This window comes from Nelusetta ayraudi, unplaced genomic scaffold (assembly GCF_046127955.1).
Source record: "Nelusetta ayraudi isolate G7.1 ecotype Tasmania unplaced genomic scaffold, CSIRO-AGI_Nayr_v1 ptg000011l, whole genome shotgun sequence".
NCBI lineage: Eukaryota > Metazoa > Chordata > Actinopteri > Tetraodontiformes > Monacanthidae > Nelusetta > Nelusetta ayraudi.
This window is the reverse complement of record NW_027466061.1, coordinates 7,865,843-7,879,167: the sequence shown is the minus strand read 5'-3', so window position 1 is coordinate 7,879,167 and position 13,325 is coordinate 7,865,843. Positions and strand designations below refer to the sequence as shown.

At 45.8% G+C, this 13,325-nt stretch overlaps 2 protein-coding genes across 2 annotated transcripts; one reads left to right on the top strand and one right to left on the bottom strand.

The window, feature by feature from the left end:
* Nucleotides 1-423: 423 nt before the first annotated feature.
* LOC142884648 (ribonucleoside-diphosphate reductase large subunit) lies at nucleotides 424-5,846 on the top strand. The gene is made up of 19 exons (XM_076020446.1): nucleotides 424-595; nucleotides 1,353-1,441; nucleotides 1,540-1,717; nucleotides 1,893-1,993; nucleotides 2,089-2,148; nucleotides 2,232-2,271; nucleotides 2,375-2,537; nucleotides 2,626-2,767; nucleotides 2,875-2,958; nucleotides 3,050-3,211; nucleotides 3,351-3,430; nucleotides 3,548-3,749; nucleotides 3,839-3,988; nucleotides 4,081-4,302; nucleotides 4,384-4,460; nucleotides 4,541-4,676; nucleotides 4,756-4,851; nucleotides 5,037-5,225; nucleotides 5,333-5,846. Exons 1-19 carry the CDS (start codon nucleotides 577-579, stop codon nucleotides 5,522-5,524), a joined length of 2,382 nt encoding a protein of 793 aa, XP_075876561.1. The 5' UTR covers nucleotides 424-576; the 3' UTR covers nucleotides 5,525-5,846.
* A 505-nt stretch (nucleotides 5,847-6,351) lies between these two features.
* Nucleotides 6,352-13,304, bottom strand: LOC142884646 (short transient receptor potential channel 2-like). The gene is made up of 13 exons (XM_076020443.1): nucleotides 12,832-13,304; nucleotides 11,892-12,584; nucleotides 11,611-11,802; nucleotides 11,339-11,503; nucleotides 11,065-11,239; nucleotides 10,778-10,975; nucleotides 10,519-10,681; nucleotides 10,331-10,423; nucleotides 9,088-9,280; nucleotides 8,841-8,968; nucleotides 8,688-8,760; nucleotides 8,484-8,601; nucleotides 6,352-7,846 (listed from the first exon to the last, which is right to left on the bottom strand). The coding sequence occupies exons 1-13, from the start codon at nucleotides 12,850-12,852 to the stop codon at nucleotides 6,993-6,995; spliced, it is 3,066 nt and encodes a 1,021-aa protein (XP_075876558.1). The 5' UTR covers nucleotides 12,853-13,304; the 3' UTR covers nucleotides 6,352-6,992.
* Nucleotides 13,305-13,325: the final 21 nt, after the last annotated feature.

The window sequence follows — 13,325 nt, the reverse complement described above, 5'->3', positions numbered from 1 at the left end:
CTTCGCTTGACTGCTTTACTTACTAGCTGCGTTACAATTAGATAATTTCGAGTAAGGCATCTTAAAAAATCAATGTATTCCACGGTCTGTGTCGAAATAATATGTAGCAGTGTAATTCACGCGTCAAATTAATAGAGTGACACCGTATTTCTCAACGTATTTTATCTAAGGCTCTTCGTACTTAGCTGTTTGTCTGTTTGTTTTCCACCCATAAAGCGGGACTACCGCCCGCGAAACGAAACAAATAATTACATTTGTAAATAGCCCGCCACATTTCAGCCGGAAACTACAAGCGGGTGTTGTAAAAGCCGGGGGAGGATGGCCGCTTGTGATTGGTCCATGCTTCCGTTGAGGTCTCCTGTTATTGGTCGAGCTCTCTGACACTTTGTAACGTAACTGTCTGGTGGCTTGTTGGCGCTCAGTTTAAGATTCAACTCTGTCCACCGATTGTCCTCACAGCCTGAAAGCCAGCTGGGACAGCTTCGCATCGCGGTTATTTTTGCTCTTTTATCGACCAATTTGCGAAGGCAACATCAGCATCTTCTGACCGAGGACACCAGCTGCTTTGTTGCCATCATGCACGTGATTAAGAGAGGTAAAGCCAAGACCTTCTTATCTTTTCTGTTAAATACTGGCAGATAATGCAGCATCACCTTTCGGAGGGATGTTAAGGTCCCGGAAATACCTGTAAATATTTACTGCGAATTATCAGCTGCGACCCTGCACAACAACGTCGCATTCACGTCTGTCGCGATTTTTTTTTTTTTTTTTTTTTAAATCTCGTGAAAGTAATTTTGTTTTGTTTTGTGTGCTTGTGCTCCAAACAAAGACCCGTGCCATGAAAGCAACAAACATTCTTAAAAATGATTTTATTTATTTATTTATTTATTCGTTCATTTGTTGTTGTTGTCGTTGTCTCTTTTCAAAATACGATCTCACACCAGTGCACACAGTTTGTGCGTGTATTTCGTTTGCCCGACTGTCCGCGCGAGACTTTTAAATGACTCCCTGCCTCGCTTTGCACTCCAGTCTTTTATGTTTAATCCTATTTGTTTCGCGAAGTGCAATGTGCTGTTGTCGCCAAAAGTTTTTTTTTAAATAATTATTATAATAAAAAATGTGTTGAAAATGGACGTCAAGTTAATGTGTCAGTGGCGCGAAGTCGCAAGGCATCCTCCCTTTGTTGTAACTGGAACCGGTTGGACAGGTGCGACCTTCTCTGACTTGGCCGCTTAAACAAATGGAAAACCGACATTGCTTTAGAATTTCTCTACAGCAGTTATAAAATACAATATTAAGTCGCAAATCGTGAATTTTGAAAATGTGGAAAGCATTGTTTGCATGTGTTTCAGATGGGCGACAGGAGGCAGTTAGTTTTGATAAGATCACATCTCGCATCCAGAAGCTCTGCTATGGACTCAATTCTGACTTTGTGGACCCTGTAAGTTTAAGAGGGCAGGGGGAGCTGTTGCACATAATCTGAAAGCTGGCAGACCCAATGTAGACCAATGTATAATGTGTTGTTTGCTTTCTTTGCAGACTCAGATCACAATGAAGGTGATCCAGGGCCTGTACAGCGGGGTCACTACCGTGGAGCTGGACACTCTGGCAGCAGAGACTGCGGCCACGCTCACCACCAAACACCCTGATTATACCCTGCTGGCTGCAAGAATTGCTGTGTCCAACCTCCACAAAGAGACCAAGAAAGTTTTTAGCGGTGAGCAAAAGTTTTAGGTTCATGCAAAAGGAGAAAAAAAAAAATTATTGCAAGTTTAGTGTAAAGAAGTGTAAGTACACTGACATTATCTATCTAACGATAGAAAGCTAACAGGAATGATGTTATACTTGTAAAATTTTACCATTAATGAGCATTATCTATTGTTTTTTTGAAGATGTGATGGAAGACCTGTACAACTATGTCAACCCACTGAACAAGCGTCACTCGCCCATGATCGCCAAGGAGACACTCGACATCGTCATTGAAAACAAGGCTGTGAGTGATGATTCTTTTCATGTGTTCAAACTTCATACTCCAAGCTATAAAAAAATTGTAATAATAGCAAAAATATGTTTGTTTGTTTTCTGCAGCGCCTCAACTCTGCCATCATATACGACAGAGACTTCTCTTATAACTTCTTTGGATTTAAGGTTATGCCAAAGTTTTACATCTAATATCTTAATCAGACATTAGGTTTAAATCTGACTTTTGCTTCTTTTTTTCTTCTGAACAGACTCTTGAGCGGTCATATTTGTTGAAGATTAATGGCAAAGGTGAGGAAGTTTTTTTTTTTTTTTTTTTTTAACATTTTATCAAACAAGTTGTGTTAATTTAAGCTCTCTTTTTGTTTAAATTGTTCACAAACCTATTTTTCAGTTGCTGAGCGGCCCCAGCACATGCTGATGAGAGTGGCGGTTGGGATTCACAAACGTGACATTGACGCAGCCATCGAGACTTACAACTTGCTGTCTGAGAAGTGGTTCACCCATGCCTCCCCTACTCTGTTCAATGCTGGCACCAACATCCCGCAGCTCTCCAGGTGAAGCCTCAAAACAACGTTGCAATGCTATTTTTTAACAATAATTTTTTCTTCCTCTAATCTATTTCGTGCGGGGAATTTCTTTCAGTTGTTTCTTGCTATCAATGAAGGACGACAGCATCGAAGGCATTTATGACACTCTGAAGCAGTGTGCCCTCATTTCTAAATCCGCTGGCGGCATTGGAATAGCAGTCAGCTGCATCAGAGGGACAGGAAGCTACATTGCTGGGGTTAGTCTAATGCACATGCAGCAGATTTCAAAAAAATCAAAAGATAGAGAAGCTCAATTTTGGAGATTTTGTTTTGTTTTATTCCTTAAAGTGCTCTTGTTTTCCAGACAAACGGCAGCTCCAACGGGATGGTCCCAATGCTTCGAGTCTACAACAACACTGCTCGGTATGTCGACCAGGGTGGCAACAAGGTGAGGGCTTACAAAACCAGAGTGTGACAGAGCAGGACACTGTCCAACCTCTGGATGTTTAATCAATTTTCTTTCCGTTTGTCTCGTTCAGCGACCCGGGGCCTTTGCTGTGTACCTGGAGCCATGGCATGCAGACGTGTTTGACTTCTTGGAGTTGAAGAAGAACACGGGCAAAGAGGAGCAGAGGGCAAGAGACCTCTTCTTTGCCTTGTGGATCCCAGATCTCTTCATGAAACGAGTGGAAAGCAATCAGGTGAATGCAGGAGGAAATGCCGGAAGGCGTACTTCGCATTTCATAATAAACGCCAGTGAGGCTAATGAATTGAGTTTTCTTCCAGATATTTTTAATTGCAAAGTTTAAAGCAACATCGTATTTCTCTGCCTCATTGCAGGATTGGTCTCTAATGTGCCCCAACGAGTGTCCTGGGTTAGAGGACTGTTGGGGAGAGAAGTTTGAGGAGCTTTACACCCGGTGAGACAAGCCATCTAAAGCCTGCTGCTTGTACCTTCCATCCTTAATTTAATTGAAGTCTCATTTACTTGTATGTGACAAATCAGTAAATGTCAGCGGCTCTTTATTTGTCCTCAGGTATGAGAAGGAGGGCAGGGCCAAGCGCGTGATCAAGGCTCAGCAGCTGTGGCACGCCATCATTGAATCTCAGACAGAAACCGGCACACCATACATGCTCTACAAGGACGCCTGCAACAGGAAGAGCAACCAGCAGAACCTGGGAACCATCAAATCCAGCAACCTGTGCACAGAGATTGTAGAATACACAAACAAGGACGAGGTAAGAAGGACGACTCAAGATGAGGCCCATTTTTAAGGTCTTGTGCCTCTTTTTTTTTTTTCCAAAAATGTTTTCCTCTCCCACTCCAGGTGGCTGTGTGTAACCTGGCATCCATCGCCCTCAACATGTACGTGAGCCCAGGAAGGACATTTGACTTCAACAAGCTCACATCCGTCACCAAAGTCATCGTCAAGAACCTGAACAAGATCATTGACATCAACTACTACCCAGTGCCTGAGGTCTGCTGTGATACCTGTGTTGCACCTTTATCACAAACTCATCCATCAGTACTTTATAGCAGCAGATAAACCTGAAATGTCTCCACCCACAGGCCAAAAGGTCAAACATGCGCCACCGGCCCATCGGAATCGGGGTGCAGGGTCTCGCTGATGCCTTCATCCTCATGCGTTATCCGTTTGAAAGCCCGGAGGCCCAGCTGCTCAACATCCAGATCTTTGAGACCATCTACTACGCTGCCCTGGAGGCCAGCTGCGAGCTGGCAGAAAAGTTTGGACCTTATGAAACCTACAGTGGTTCTCCCGTGAGCAAGGGGGTGAGTAGATGAGAAACTCCCAAATCTGACCTATGTTAGTTTCAGCCGTTTGGTTCAAGGAATGACTTTTGTCTTTTTCAGATCCTCCAGTATGACATGTGGGAAAAAACTCCAACGGACCTGTGGGACTGGCAGGCACTGAAGGAGAAAATCGCCAAGTAAGTCATGCTGGGGGTCTTTACATGTTTTAAAGGAGCGAGGACTCACCTCTCACTCATACCTCACTGTTTTGCTGTAGACACGGCGTGAGGAACAGTCTTCTCCTGGCCCCCATGCCCACAGCCTCCACTGCCCAGATCCTGGGCAACAATGAGTCCTTCGAAGCCTACACCAGCAACATTTACACCCGCAGGGTGCTCTCAGGAGAGTTTCAGGTCAGTGGTGACGCAATTCTGAAAACTGCTGCACATACATGGAAAGAAACAGCTGCTGAGTTGTTCTTTCTCTATGCAGATTGTGAATCCTCACCTGCTGAAAGACCTCACGGACAGGGGGCTGTGGAATGATGAAATGAAGAACCAGCTGATTGCCCAAAATGGCTCCATCCAGGTACATGCACCATCAAACCTAAACTTTTAAACATATTTAGTCATTTTAGTTTCTTTCGTGCACAACAGAAGAAATGAGTCCCACCTAAAAAAAAAGGAAAAAGAGTTGGGCATTAGAAGAATATATTTGCTAATGAGCGCCTTTCGAGTGACGGTGCATTTGAACACGCCCTCACTTGTTAACAGGATATTGCCGAGATCCCGGAGGACGTGAAGAATCTCTACAAAACCGTGTGGGAAATCTCCCAGAAGACCGTCCTCAAGATGGCAGCAGACCGCGGCGCTTACATTGATCAGAGCCAGTCCCTCAACATCCACATCGCCGAGCCAAACTACGGCAAACTGACCAGCATGCATTTCTACGGATGGAAGTTGGTGAGTTCGCAAGGAAACGCAGCCTCGGTGAATCTGTACAGGTGACAAAAAACCAAAAGACACTCCTTCCTTTGCCTGGAGCGCTCACGTCTTGTTCTGCTCTGCAGGGCTTGAAAACGGGGATGTACTACCTGCGGACGAAGCCTGCAGCCAATCCCATCCAGTTCACCCTCAACAAGGAGAAGTTGAAGGAGACCAAGTCGAGCACAAGCGAAGAGGTGGAGGCCAAAGAGCGCAACACGGCCGCGATGGTCTGCTCGCTAGCGAACAGAGAGGACTGCATGATGTGCGGCTCCTAGTTCCAGAGCAGTTGCTTCAAACTGAACCCTTCCTCACAGTTCTTTACCCACCAAACACCTCTGTAAAGTCTTGGGAACAGTCGGCCCAGCACGTTTCAACTTTTGTGAAATGTTCTGACGCGGCTGTCATCAAGTCACAGATCTTTGCAGTATTTAATATTTCCTGCATTCTTTCTTAATCACTACGAGCACTTGATTTGTGCATTATATGTATATTTTTTTTAGAAATAATAATGTATGTGGTAATAATTGTTGCATTAATGAACGGCATTTTTAATGTTATGTTATTTGGATGAGTGGAAAATTAAAATTGTTGTAATTATTTATGTTGAAGGGTTTTCTTTCGTCAGTTTTTCCTGTATGTACACATAGGATTTGCATTTATTCAGATGAGAATAAAATATGTTTTTCATCCAGGAGAAAAAGTGAATGCAAGAGTGCTTAATTTCCTTAAACCGAGTATCAGGTAATAACGTCTATTTGTAAAAGACAAGTCATTTTTTTAACGATAACTTTCGCTGTTCAACGCATCAAAACAGGCTCCTGACGCACTCAAACAGAAATGTTGTCAACACTGCCTCCCGTTTTCTTTTCCAGTAAATTCCCCGTCAAAGTGCGTCTTGGGACGGCTGATGGAACAGGTGATGATTTAATGATTTGCCGTGTTCACAAAGCCTCATGGGAGCAGTATGTGTGAAACAAGCCGAGACCTGCACCATCGCACACAGCAGCTCTCCCACCCTGAAGGCAATAACAACGTGCGGCCGCAGTCAACACGCAGGTGACGTGCTCCTTCATACAACAGATAGGACAGGCGGTGAACTTCATTTTGAAAAACCTTTATTGCTCCACGGTACACATTGGTTATTAGAGAAAAACTACGGATGAGTTCACCAGGAAGATGCACCATTTATCCCAGCGAGAGAGAAGGTAGAAAGTTCCTAATTTGTTTAGGAAGAAAAAAAACATGTTTTATGAATCTACGTCTTGCAGCTTCTCATCTGATCGTGGAAGAGGTCGAAACTGCAATTTGCGTTCCTCTGCAGGTAATCCCTTGTGTTACTTGTAAAGCCAGCATTTCCTTTCATTCTTTCTTTAATCAGATGGTGGCTTTTCACGCACTGTCAGCTGTCAGAAAACTGTTGCCCTGAAAACCCAAACATGATCCCGAGCTGCTGGCTGAGCCAAGGCGTCTTCCATTCCACTCTAGATACAACTACTTTGTAAACAGTAAATTTCCTTTGCTTGTTTGCTGTTAGGACTCTAACTCTCTTGCTGCGCTGTGTGCTGAGCTTGGCCGTCTCTAAATACCAATTACTGAGCTGAGAAGGCAGGGTGAGGCTGCGGGCCATGGAAAAAGCCAAACCTCCAGACTGACAGTGGGATTGATTTCCGGGGCCCTTGTGCAATGCCTCTTATCAAAAGCTTGACGACCAATCAGACAGCTGTGAATGCGGCCACGCTCCGGTTATGGCATGACTAGAATCCCGTCGATGGAGCCCTCCCCTTCCTGGGAACCGAAGCCTGTATCCTGGGAGCTGTTGCTGCCTGTGGGAGAGGGGATGGTTTTCTTGGTTTCCATTTTTTCCTCCCTGTCGTCCGTCTTCTCCGTGACGTGATGCTCCAGCTTCCTGCCTTTCCTCCATTTCGCCTCCACTCTCTTGTCGTGCAGCTCAATGTCTTTGAACTTGTTCAAGACAGTCCTCATGTCTGCGTTTGCTCCGCCGCTCCCGGCCTCTTCAGAGTCCCCCTCCGTGTGTTTATCGCCGCCCCTCGCCCCAGTGAATACGTCCTCACCTCGTCTCTGCTCCGCCTCGTCCCACTCAACCTCGGCCTTCGCCTCGTCCTCGACATGATCGAAACCTGCCGCCACCGCCTTCTCTCTCAACGTGAAGCTGTCTGCCTCCTCTGGCTCCCTGCCGTCTGCTTCTCTGGCAGCCGGCAACTTGGCTTTAGCTCGGCCTTCCTCCATTTTCACAGCAACGCAGTCACTAAACTCCTCTTCTCCACTTTCTTCCCCCTGATCCAACTGCAGGTCCGACTTTTCTGCTGAGCCGACTTTCACCTTTTCCTTTTCCGCCTCTTCCTCTCCGTGGTGCACGGTCACCTGAAGAGATGCGCTTTTGTCCTCTTGCCTGCTGCTGAAACCCCTGAAATTGTTCTTGGCACCGATGATGTATTTCCCCAGCACAGAGGAGCCGTCCCTCGTCAACGCGTCGTTCGTGCTGTGGACGTCCTCCACCAGGAGCTGATGTGCCACCTTCATGTCGCTGTGCATCCACACGATCGCTTTGCTCAGCTCTGTGATCCGATTGCCAATATCTGCAGGAAGCAGAAACACTGATCACAACACAGCACAACAAGACTTTGATTTTAAACAAATACTAATAGATAAGATAAAAAAAATCAAGCTTTTAATTCATATAGTTTTAATTTCTAGAATTAGAAAAAAACCATGTGTACAGGTGTACATTAACTAGTTGTCCCTGCCCATATCTGTCAGCCAGTCCTCCCCTGATTGTGCAAGTAATAAATAACACTATAAATTTCACAACCAAATAATCCAAATAAACCATCAGAATAAACATGTTTACATATTTATCAATTTATATCTATTGATCATATCAAATGAACCATTCACTCTAAAAACCAAATCAATCAAGAAAGTGCTTCCCTTTGATATGAATTTATAATCATGGTGATCGTAATAATAATAATAATAATAATAATTGAATAGTTACATAACAGTTTTAAAAGGGCAGGTTTGTATCTGTGATGGTCTGGATTTTTGTTTGATCTTTGCTTGTGCAAAAACTATTTCATTTCTTCTTGTTGATGACACTGATCTTGGAAGTTAAAAACAAGTAATTTGGCATCCCTGATGTGCATGTTCGTCTTCCGAGCTACTTGTTATGAAAGTGTGCGAGTGGTTAAAGCAAGACTTTGGTATCCAGGTTACCTTTTCTCTTTGTCTCCTCGAACTCCCTGCGCGCCGACTCAATGTAGCGCTGCACCAGAGCCCTGACCACCTGCTGCCGGTAGGGCAACTTGCTTTCTTCATGTCGCTCCCCATTGGTCTAAAATGCAGGTTTTACCTCTGTCAGTTCAGCTTCCTAACGCCAACCACAATAACAAGGTTTGTGGACTATTAAAACACACTTACCATCGTGGCTATGGGAGGATATTTGTCCCCAGGATAACAAGTGCAGCAGCAGCAGAATTGTCTGAATATAGCTCTGGAACAGAATTGAAAATAATGAATAACGATCGGGGGGTAAAGCTCAGGTGTCTGTGGTGGTTTATTTCCAGACCTCACCTTAAGATGTAAAAGACAGCTTTGGGTGAGGGGATGATGTTGAAGGGCACAGGCATGGTGAGTCCTTCCCTGAAGTAGCTGAGATACAGTTTGGATCTGGCAAACTTCCACTCGACATCCGCATCGTCCTGACGGTGGGTGGAGCAGAAAGGACTCGGCACTCAGCGAGTTTCCCGCTTGATTGGATGCATTGCGTCATCCAATGCGGATGACGCATTGCGAATGACCGTAAGGAACGGTGCCTTACCTCGATTTTCTGGAAGGAGTTGGTGATCATGGCGATGAGCATGTTGAGCAGGACGATGACGATGACCAGGGTGAAGATGCCGTAAAGAATCCTCCCCACGAACTCGGCCAACACAAACTCCGGCATGTCCACATAGTCCTGGTTGGCCACTCCAAACATGGTCCAGAACAGGAAGTGAAATGTCTCGTTGAACCTGCAGCAGCAGTGGAAAAGGTCATGAGGTTATGGTGATGTTGCGTGTGACCAGTGGTCATACTGCGGCCTCCGAAACGCACGCAAGTCATCGAGCAGTGCAATTCTTATCTTCACGCAAGAATACATGAGAAAAGAGAAGTTGTTGATGATTCCACTTCCGCATACGACTTGAATAATGTCACCGTGCAATTGATTTACTTGCTGCAGAAGATCCTGTTTTAGAATCCTCAAAACAAAAAGCCTAAACATAAGAATAGTTAAAAAGTTCCTTCAAAAGTTTGGCTAAATATTTATCACATTTGTTCAAAGTTTGAGCTTCATACATCATCTACATACATGATTGATTAACACTTAAATAAAGGGCATATCATATGGAGTTAACTGGATGATGATCTAGCTGTTGAGGATTTGTACATTTTAATTTTTGCAGTTTTTTTTCCAATCGTGACAATTGCAGGAAAATGAATAGATTTAAAATGTACATACTGGAACCAATAAGCATTAAGTTTAAGTATTCATCACTCTAGAAGCACCGATGTGCTCTCCACTTTACACAGCAATAAAAAATAAAAAAAAATGGTTACGCAACAAATTTGGACTTGGTAAACACAAGCCCTTACTTGTCGTCTCAGGAAGAAAAGCAGACAAGTCTTAGTTTAACACAGGATCCACTGAACACCGAACTTAGGATTCAGAACTGCCACACCTTGATACTGTACATATCCCCCGTAATTAGGATTGTTTTCACACAAACCTTTATCAAATAAGTTTCTCTTCATCTTGAGATTCTAATTCTTATGTAGAATCTCAACATGATCTTCACAGTTTTTAGAATTCAAACAAGTGTTTATTGTAATGACACAAACTGACTTTCATTTACCACATGGGTGGAAAATTCCTTCTTAGAGATTTTTCATTCCAAGTTCAGAAATAGACACATTTCCTGCTGTAACTTTATCTTTAAAATGATTTTGCCTTTGATTGAATGAAATCTGGCATAACATGTTATTTAGAATGCAACAACCACTCAAGCATCCAATATACATACCTGCCGAGATGTGGAGAGATTACATAAGAAACATAAATGTTGTTGATGCCACACAGGAAGGCCGTCCCAATGATCATCAATATAAACATGAATCTATTGAAAAAAAGAGAGAAAAAAACATACTTAGTTGCTCTCTCAAGACAATAGTGTAACAAAAGTTGTCCTCAGTAGATAGAAGCTGTACTTACCTCATCATGTCATCAATCATCTTTCCAATGGAGATCTGTAGCGTCCCCAAAGACTCGTGGGCTGGTAGAATGTACGCCAGGCGGGTGAAGCTCAGCATGCTAGTCACTGCAAACAGCACCTCGGCAATCAGCTGAGGGTCTTCTTGATGCCAGTCGTCCCGCACTGCGAACCAGTTGCACACGTCCAGCGTTCAGCAGGAGGAAAGTTTAGGAGCTCGAGCACACAACAGCAGTGAGCGACTTGATGTGAATTCCCCACCTGTCTCAGTGAAGTAGACACACTCGTCTGATTTAATCTGCTCCTGACAGAAGTAACCTTTGAGCAGGATGAGCACTCGCAAGGAAAAGGACGCCAGGTACATGCTGAGCACCATCACGTCCAAGCAGTTCCACCAATCTAGGAAGTAGCACCGCAGCCCCTCGATCCACACTTCCTTGCACTCGTACCAGAAGAACCCTAACGGAGACACGGCGCAGGCGTGAACGCAAAGTCCCGACAGCGTTCAGATTCCACTTTCACAAAAAGGGAGCCAGAATGAAACCCACCGACAACCCAGACCATGTGGAAGGAGCTGTGCAGCATGCTCTGCTTCCTGGAGGCAAACTGGTCTCGGTACATCTCCATCGTTATCGACTCCCCCAGCAACGTGATGAGGAACCACAGGTAGGAGGCCGAGTGCAGGAGGAACTTGATGACGGGAATTTTCAGGATCTTTCCCACCTGCAGAAAACGTGCAACTCGAGATGAATTTGGTTGGCCCGGAGAAGAAATGCGAGTATCCCCTGAATCCACGACTGGTGCGCATTGTTGAGACATCACCTTTGACTTTGGTGCGATCCAGTAGACCAGGCAGAGGAAGGGCATACTGAGGAAGATCCCCACGGAGACCAATAGCTTCCAGGCTGTCCTGCTGCCTCTCCATCCCGCCAAGTTCCCGCACCAGATGGACGACAGCACCTGCTGGCAGATCGGGTGGGCCACAAACTGCGAAAAACAAAAACCCAAACCCAACGAGATAAAAAACCCACTTACAGACACGCATGAGTCGTGAACTCACGTCAAGTAGAGAGGCATTCGGTGTTGGCCAGTACCAGCTTCTGGTTGTAGTTCACGGCGAGCCGAAGGCGCGAAAGGTTGGGTATGCCCTCCTCGAAGACCTTGTCCTCATGGCCTTCGTCCAAACAGCTGTTCAGGATGGTGGTCACCTCGCTCTGGTTGCGACACATGCCCAACAACTCCACAGCGAAATCCTGACACAGCTGCTCCAAGCCCAGGTACTGAGGCTGCAGGGTGGAAGAGACAGAGGAAAATCAGGCCAACGAGCGCAGGCAGACAGAGGCACAGCGAGGAAATCAGCCGAGAGCCACCCGACCTTGAACTCTGGCTCCTTCTGCGAGAGCTTGCGGAGCTCTCTGCTGAGGCTGAAGGCCTGCAGCATGGGGTCCTCAGAGGTGATGGACAGGTAGGCGCGGCTGGCGATGCCCCGGTAGGTGTTGATGCGGGACAAGGAGAACTTGAGCAGGTCGTACTGCCGGCCGTTGCGGCACTCCAGACAGGCGCAGGAGATCTTGTGAGGCCACGGGATGCCGTGGCCTTTTTGCGTGAGCATGGTGACAATGTCGTACAGGTCCTTCTGGCAGGCCAAGGTCAGGGGAGTAACGCCTGGGGCGAACTGGGAGTTGTCAATGGAGTGGTCGAAGATGGCCTGAGAGAAGGAGCGCACGTCCATCTTGTTGCCCTTTTCCTGGTCCAGCCGGTCCAGCAGCCGTTTCACCACCCGGGGCTGGTTGGTGTCAACGGCCACCAGCAGAGCCTCATGAATCTGCCTGAAGTCAAACTTAACCCCCTGCAGCAGGGCGTCCATGGCGTCCTCTCTGCCCAGGCGGATGGACAGGTTGAGAGCTTCCCTCCACTGGCGGTCTTCGGACTCATCCAGCTGCCGGATGATGCCGTCGCCAGTTTTCAGGAGCCCACACAGCAGCTCGATTTTGCCATCCTGAATGGCGCCGATGAGCTCCGGAGGAAACCGCATCTTCTTGTTCATGATCTCGCGCCATTGTTCAGGCTGAGGAGCAGGACCGCATTCAGTGTGATGGTTAGACTTACTCTTTAAAAAAACAAAAAGAGTCTGATGTCTAATGATGTTGAAGAAAAGTAAAATAATGTAATGAACAAATACAATCTACAAATATCTTAAGGAATGGCAGTGAAAATGTAGCCTTAGTTTTGAGTCATGACAACTTTTCAATGAAAGAAAATGCAGAGAAAATGATAAATAAATAAAAAAAATCTAGAAACCAGAGACTTCTTACTGTTAGGTTCTCCATCGCCATTAAAACTCGAACTCAATCCTCAGCGATCCAAAAGTTAAAGCCGATTCACATTCTCCGGAATCTCGCAATGAGACGTTGGCTTCAGAGACGAAGGGAAGCAGCAGCTCCAACAAGACAACTGAGCACTCTGGTGTCCTGCAATCATGTGCTACCGGCTGACTGCATGGAATCAGCATCCACAAACTCAATAACACACTTCATCCCCCATAGGGCAGGGCCAATTAAAATGTAACCGGATCAAAGTGTTTTACGCATGGTTGGTCCCAAACCAAACTGTTTCTGCCCTCAGACTGGAATTAACTGTGGCCTCCCCATTGGAAACAGTGCCTCTGCACAATTAACGTAACTGTTGGTGAACAGGCAGCAGCTGTCATCAGATCCCCGGCGGGGATGGAGCCTGTTTGTGGCGCTGAAAAACAAGGTGTTGCCAAAGAGGGGGGTAGAGGGAGAGAAAAAGAGAGGATGAGAGAGTG

Excerpts from the sequence above, each read along its gene's own strand:
- LOC142884648 (XM_076020446.1), top strand. Across the intron at positions 1,442-1,539 it reads ATTCTGACTTTGTGGACCCT|ACTCAGATCACAATGAAGGT; the intron begins GTAAGTTTAAGA and ends CTTTCTTTGCAG. Across the intron at positions 3,989-4,080 it reads ACTACTACCCAGTGCCTGAG|GCCAAAAGGTCAAACATGCG; the intron begins GTCTGCTGTGAT and ends CTCCACCCACAG.
- LOC142884646 (XM_076020443.1), bottom strand. The coding sequence starts at position 12,852 with ATGGCGATGGAGAACCTAACA. Across the intron at positions 11,803-11,891 it reads AGAAGGAGCCAGAGTTCAAG|CCTCAGTACCTGGGCTTGGA; the intron begins GTCGGGTGGCTC and ends TCCACCCTGCAG. Across the intron at positions 10,682-10,777 it reads TGTCTACTTCACTGAGACAG|TGCGGGACGACTGGCATCAA; the intron begins GTGGGGAATTCA and ends ACTGGTTCGCAG.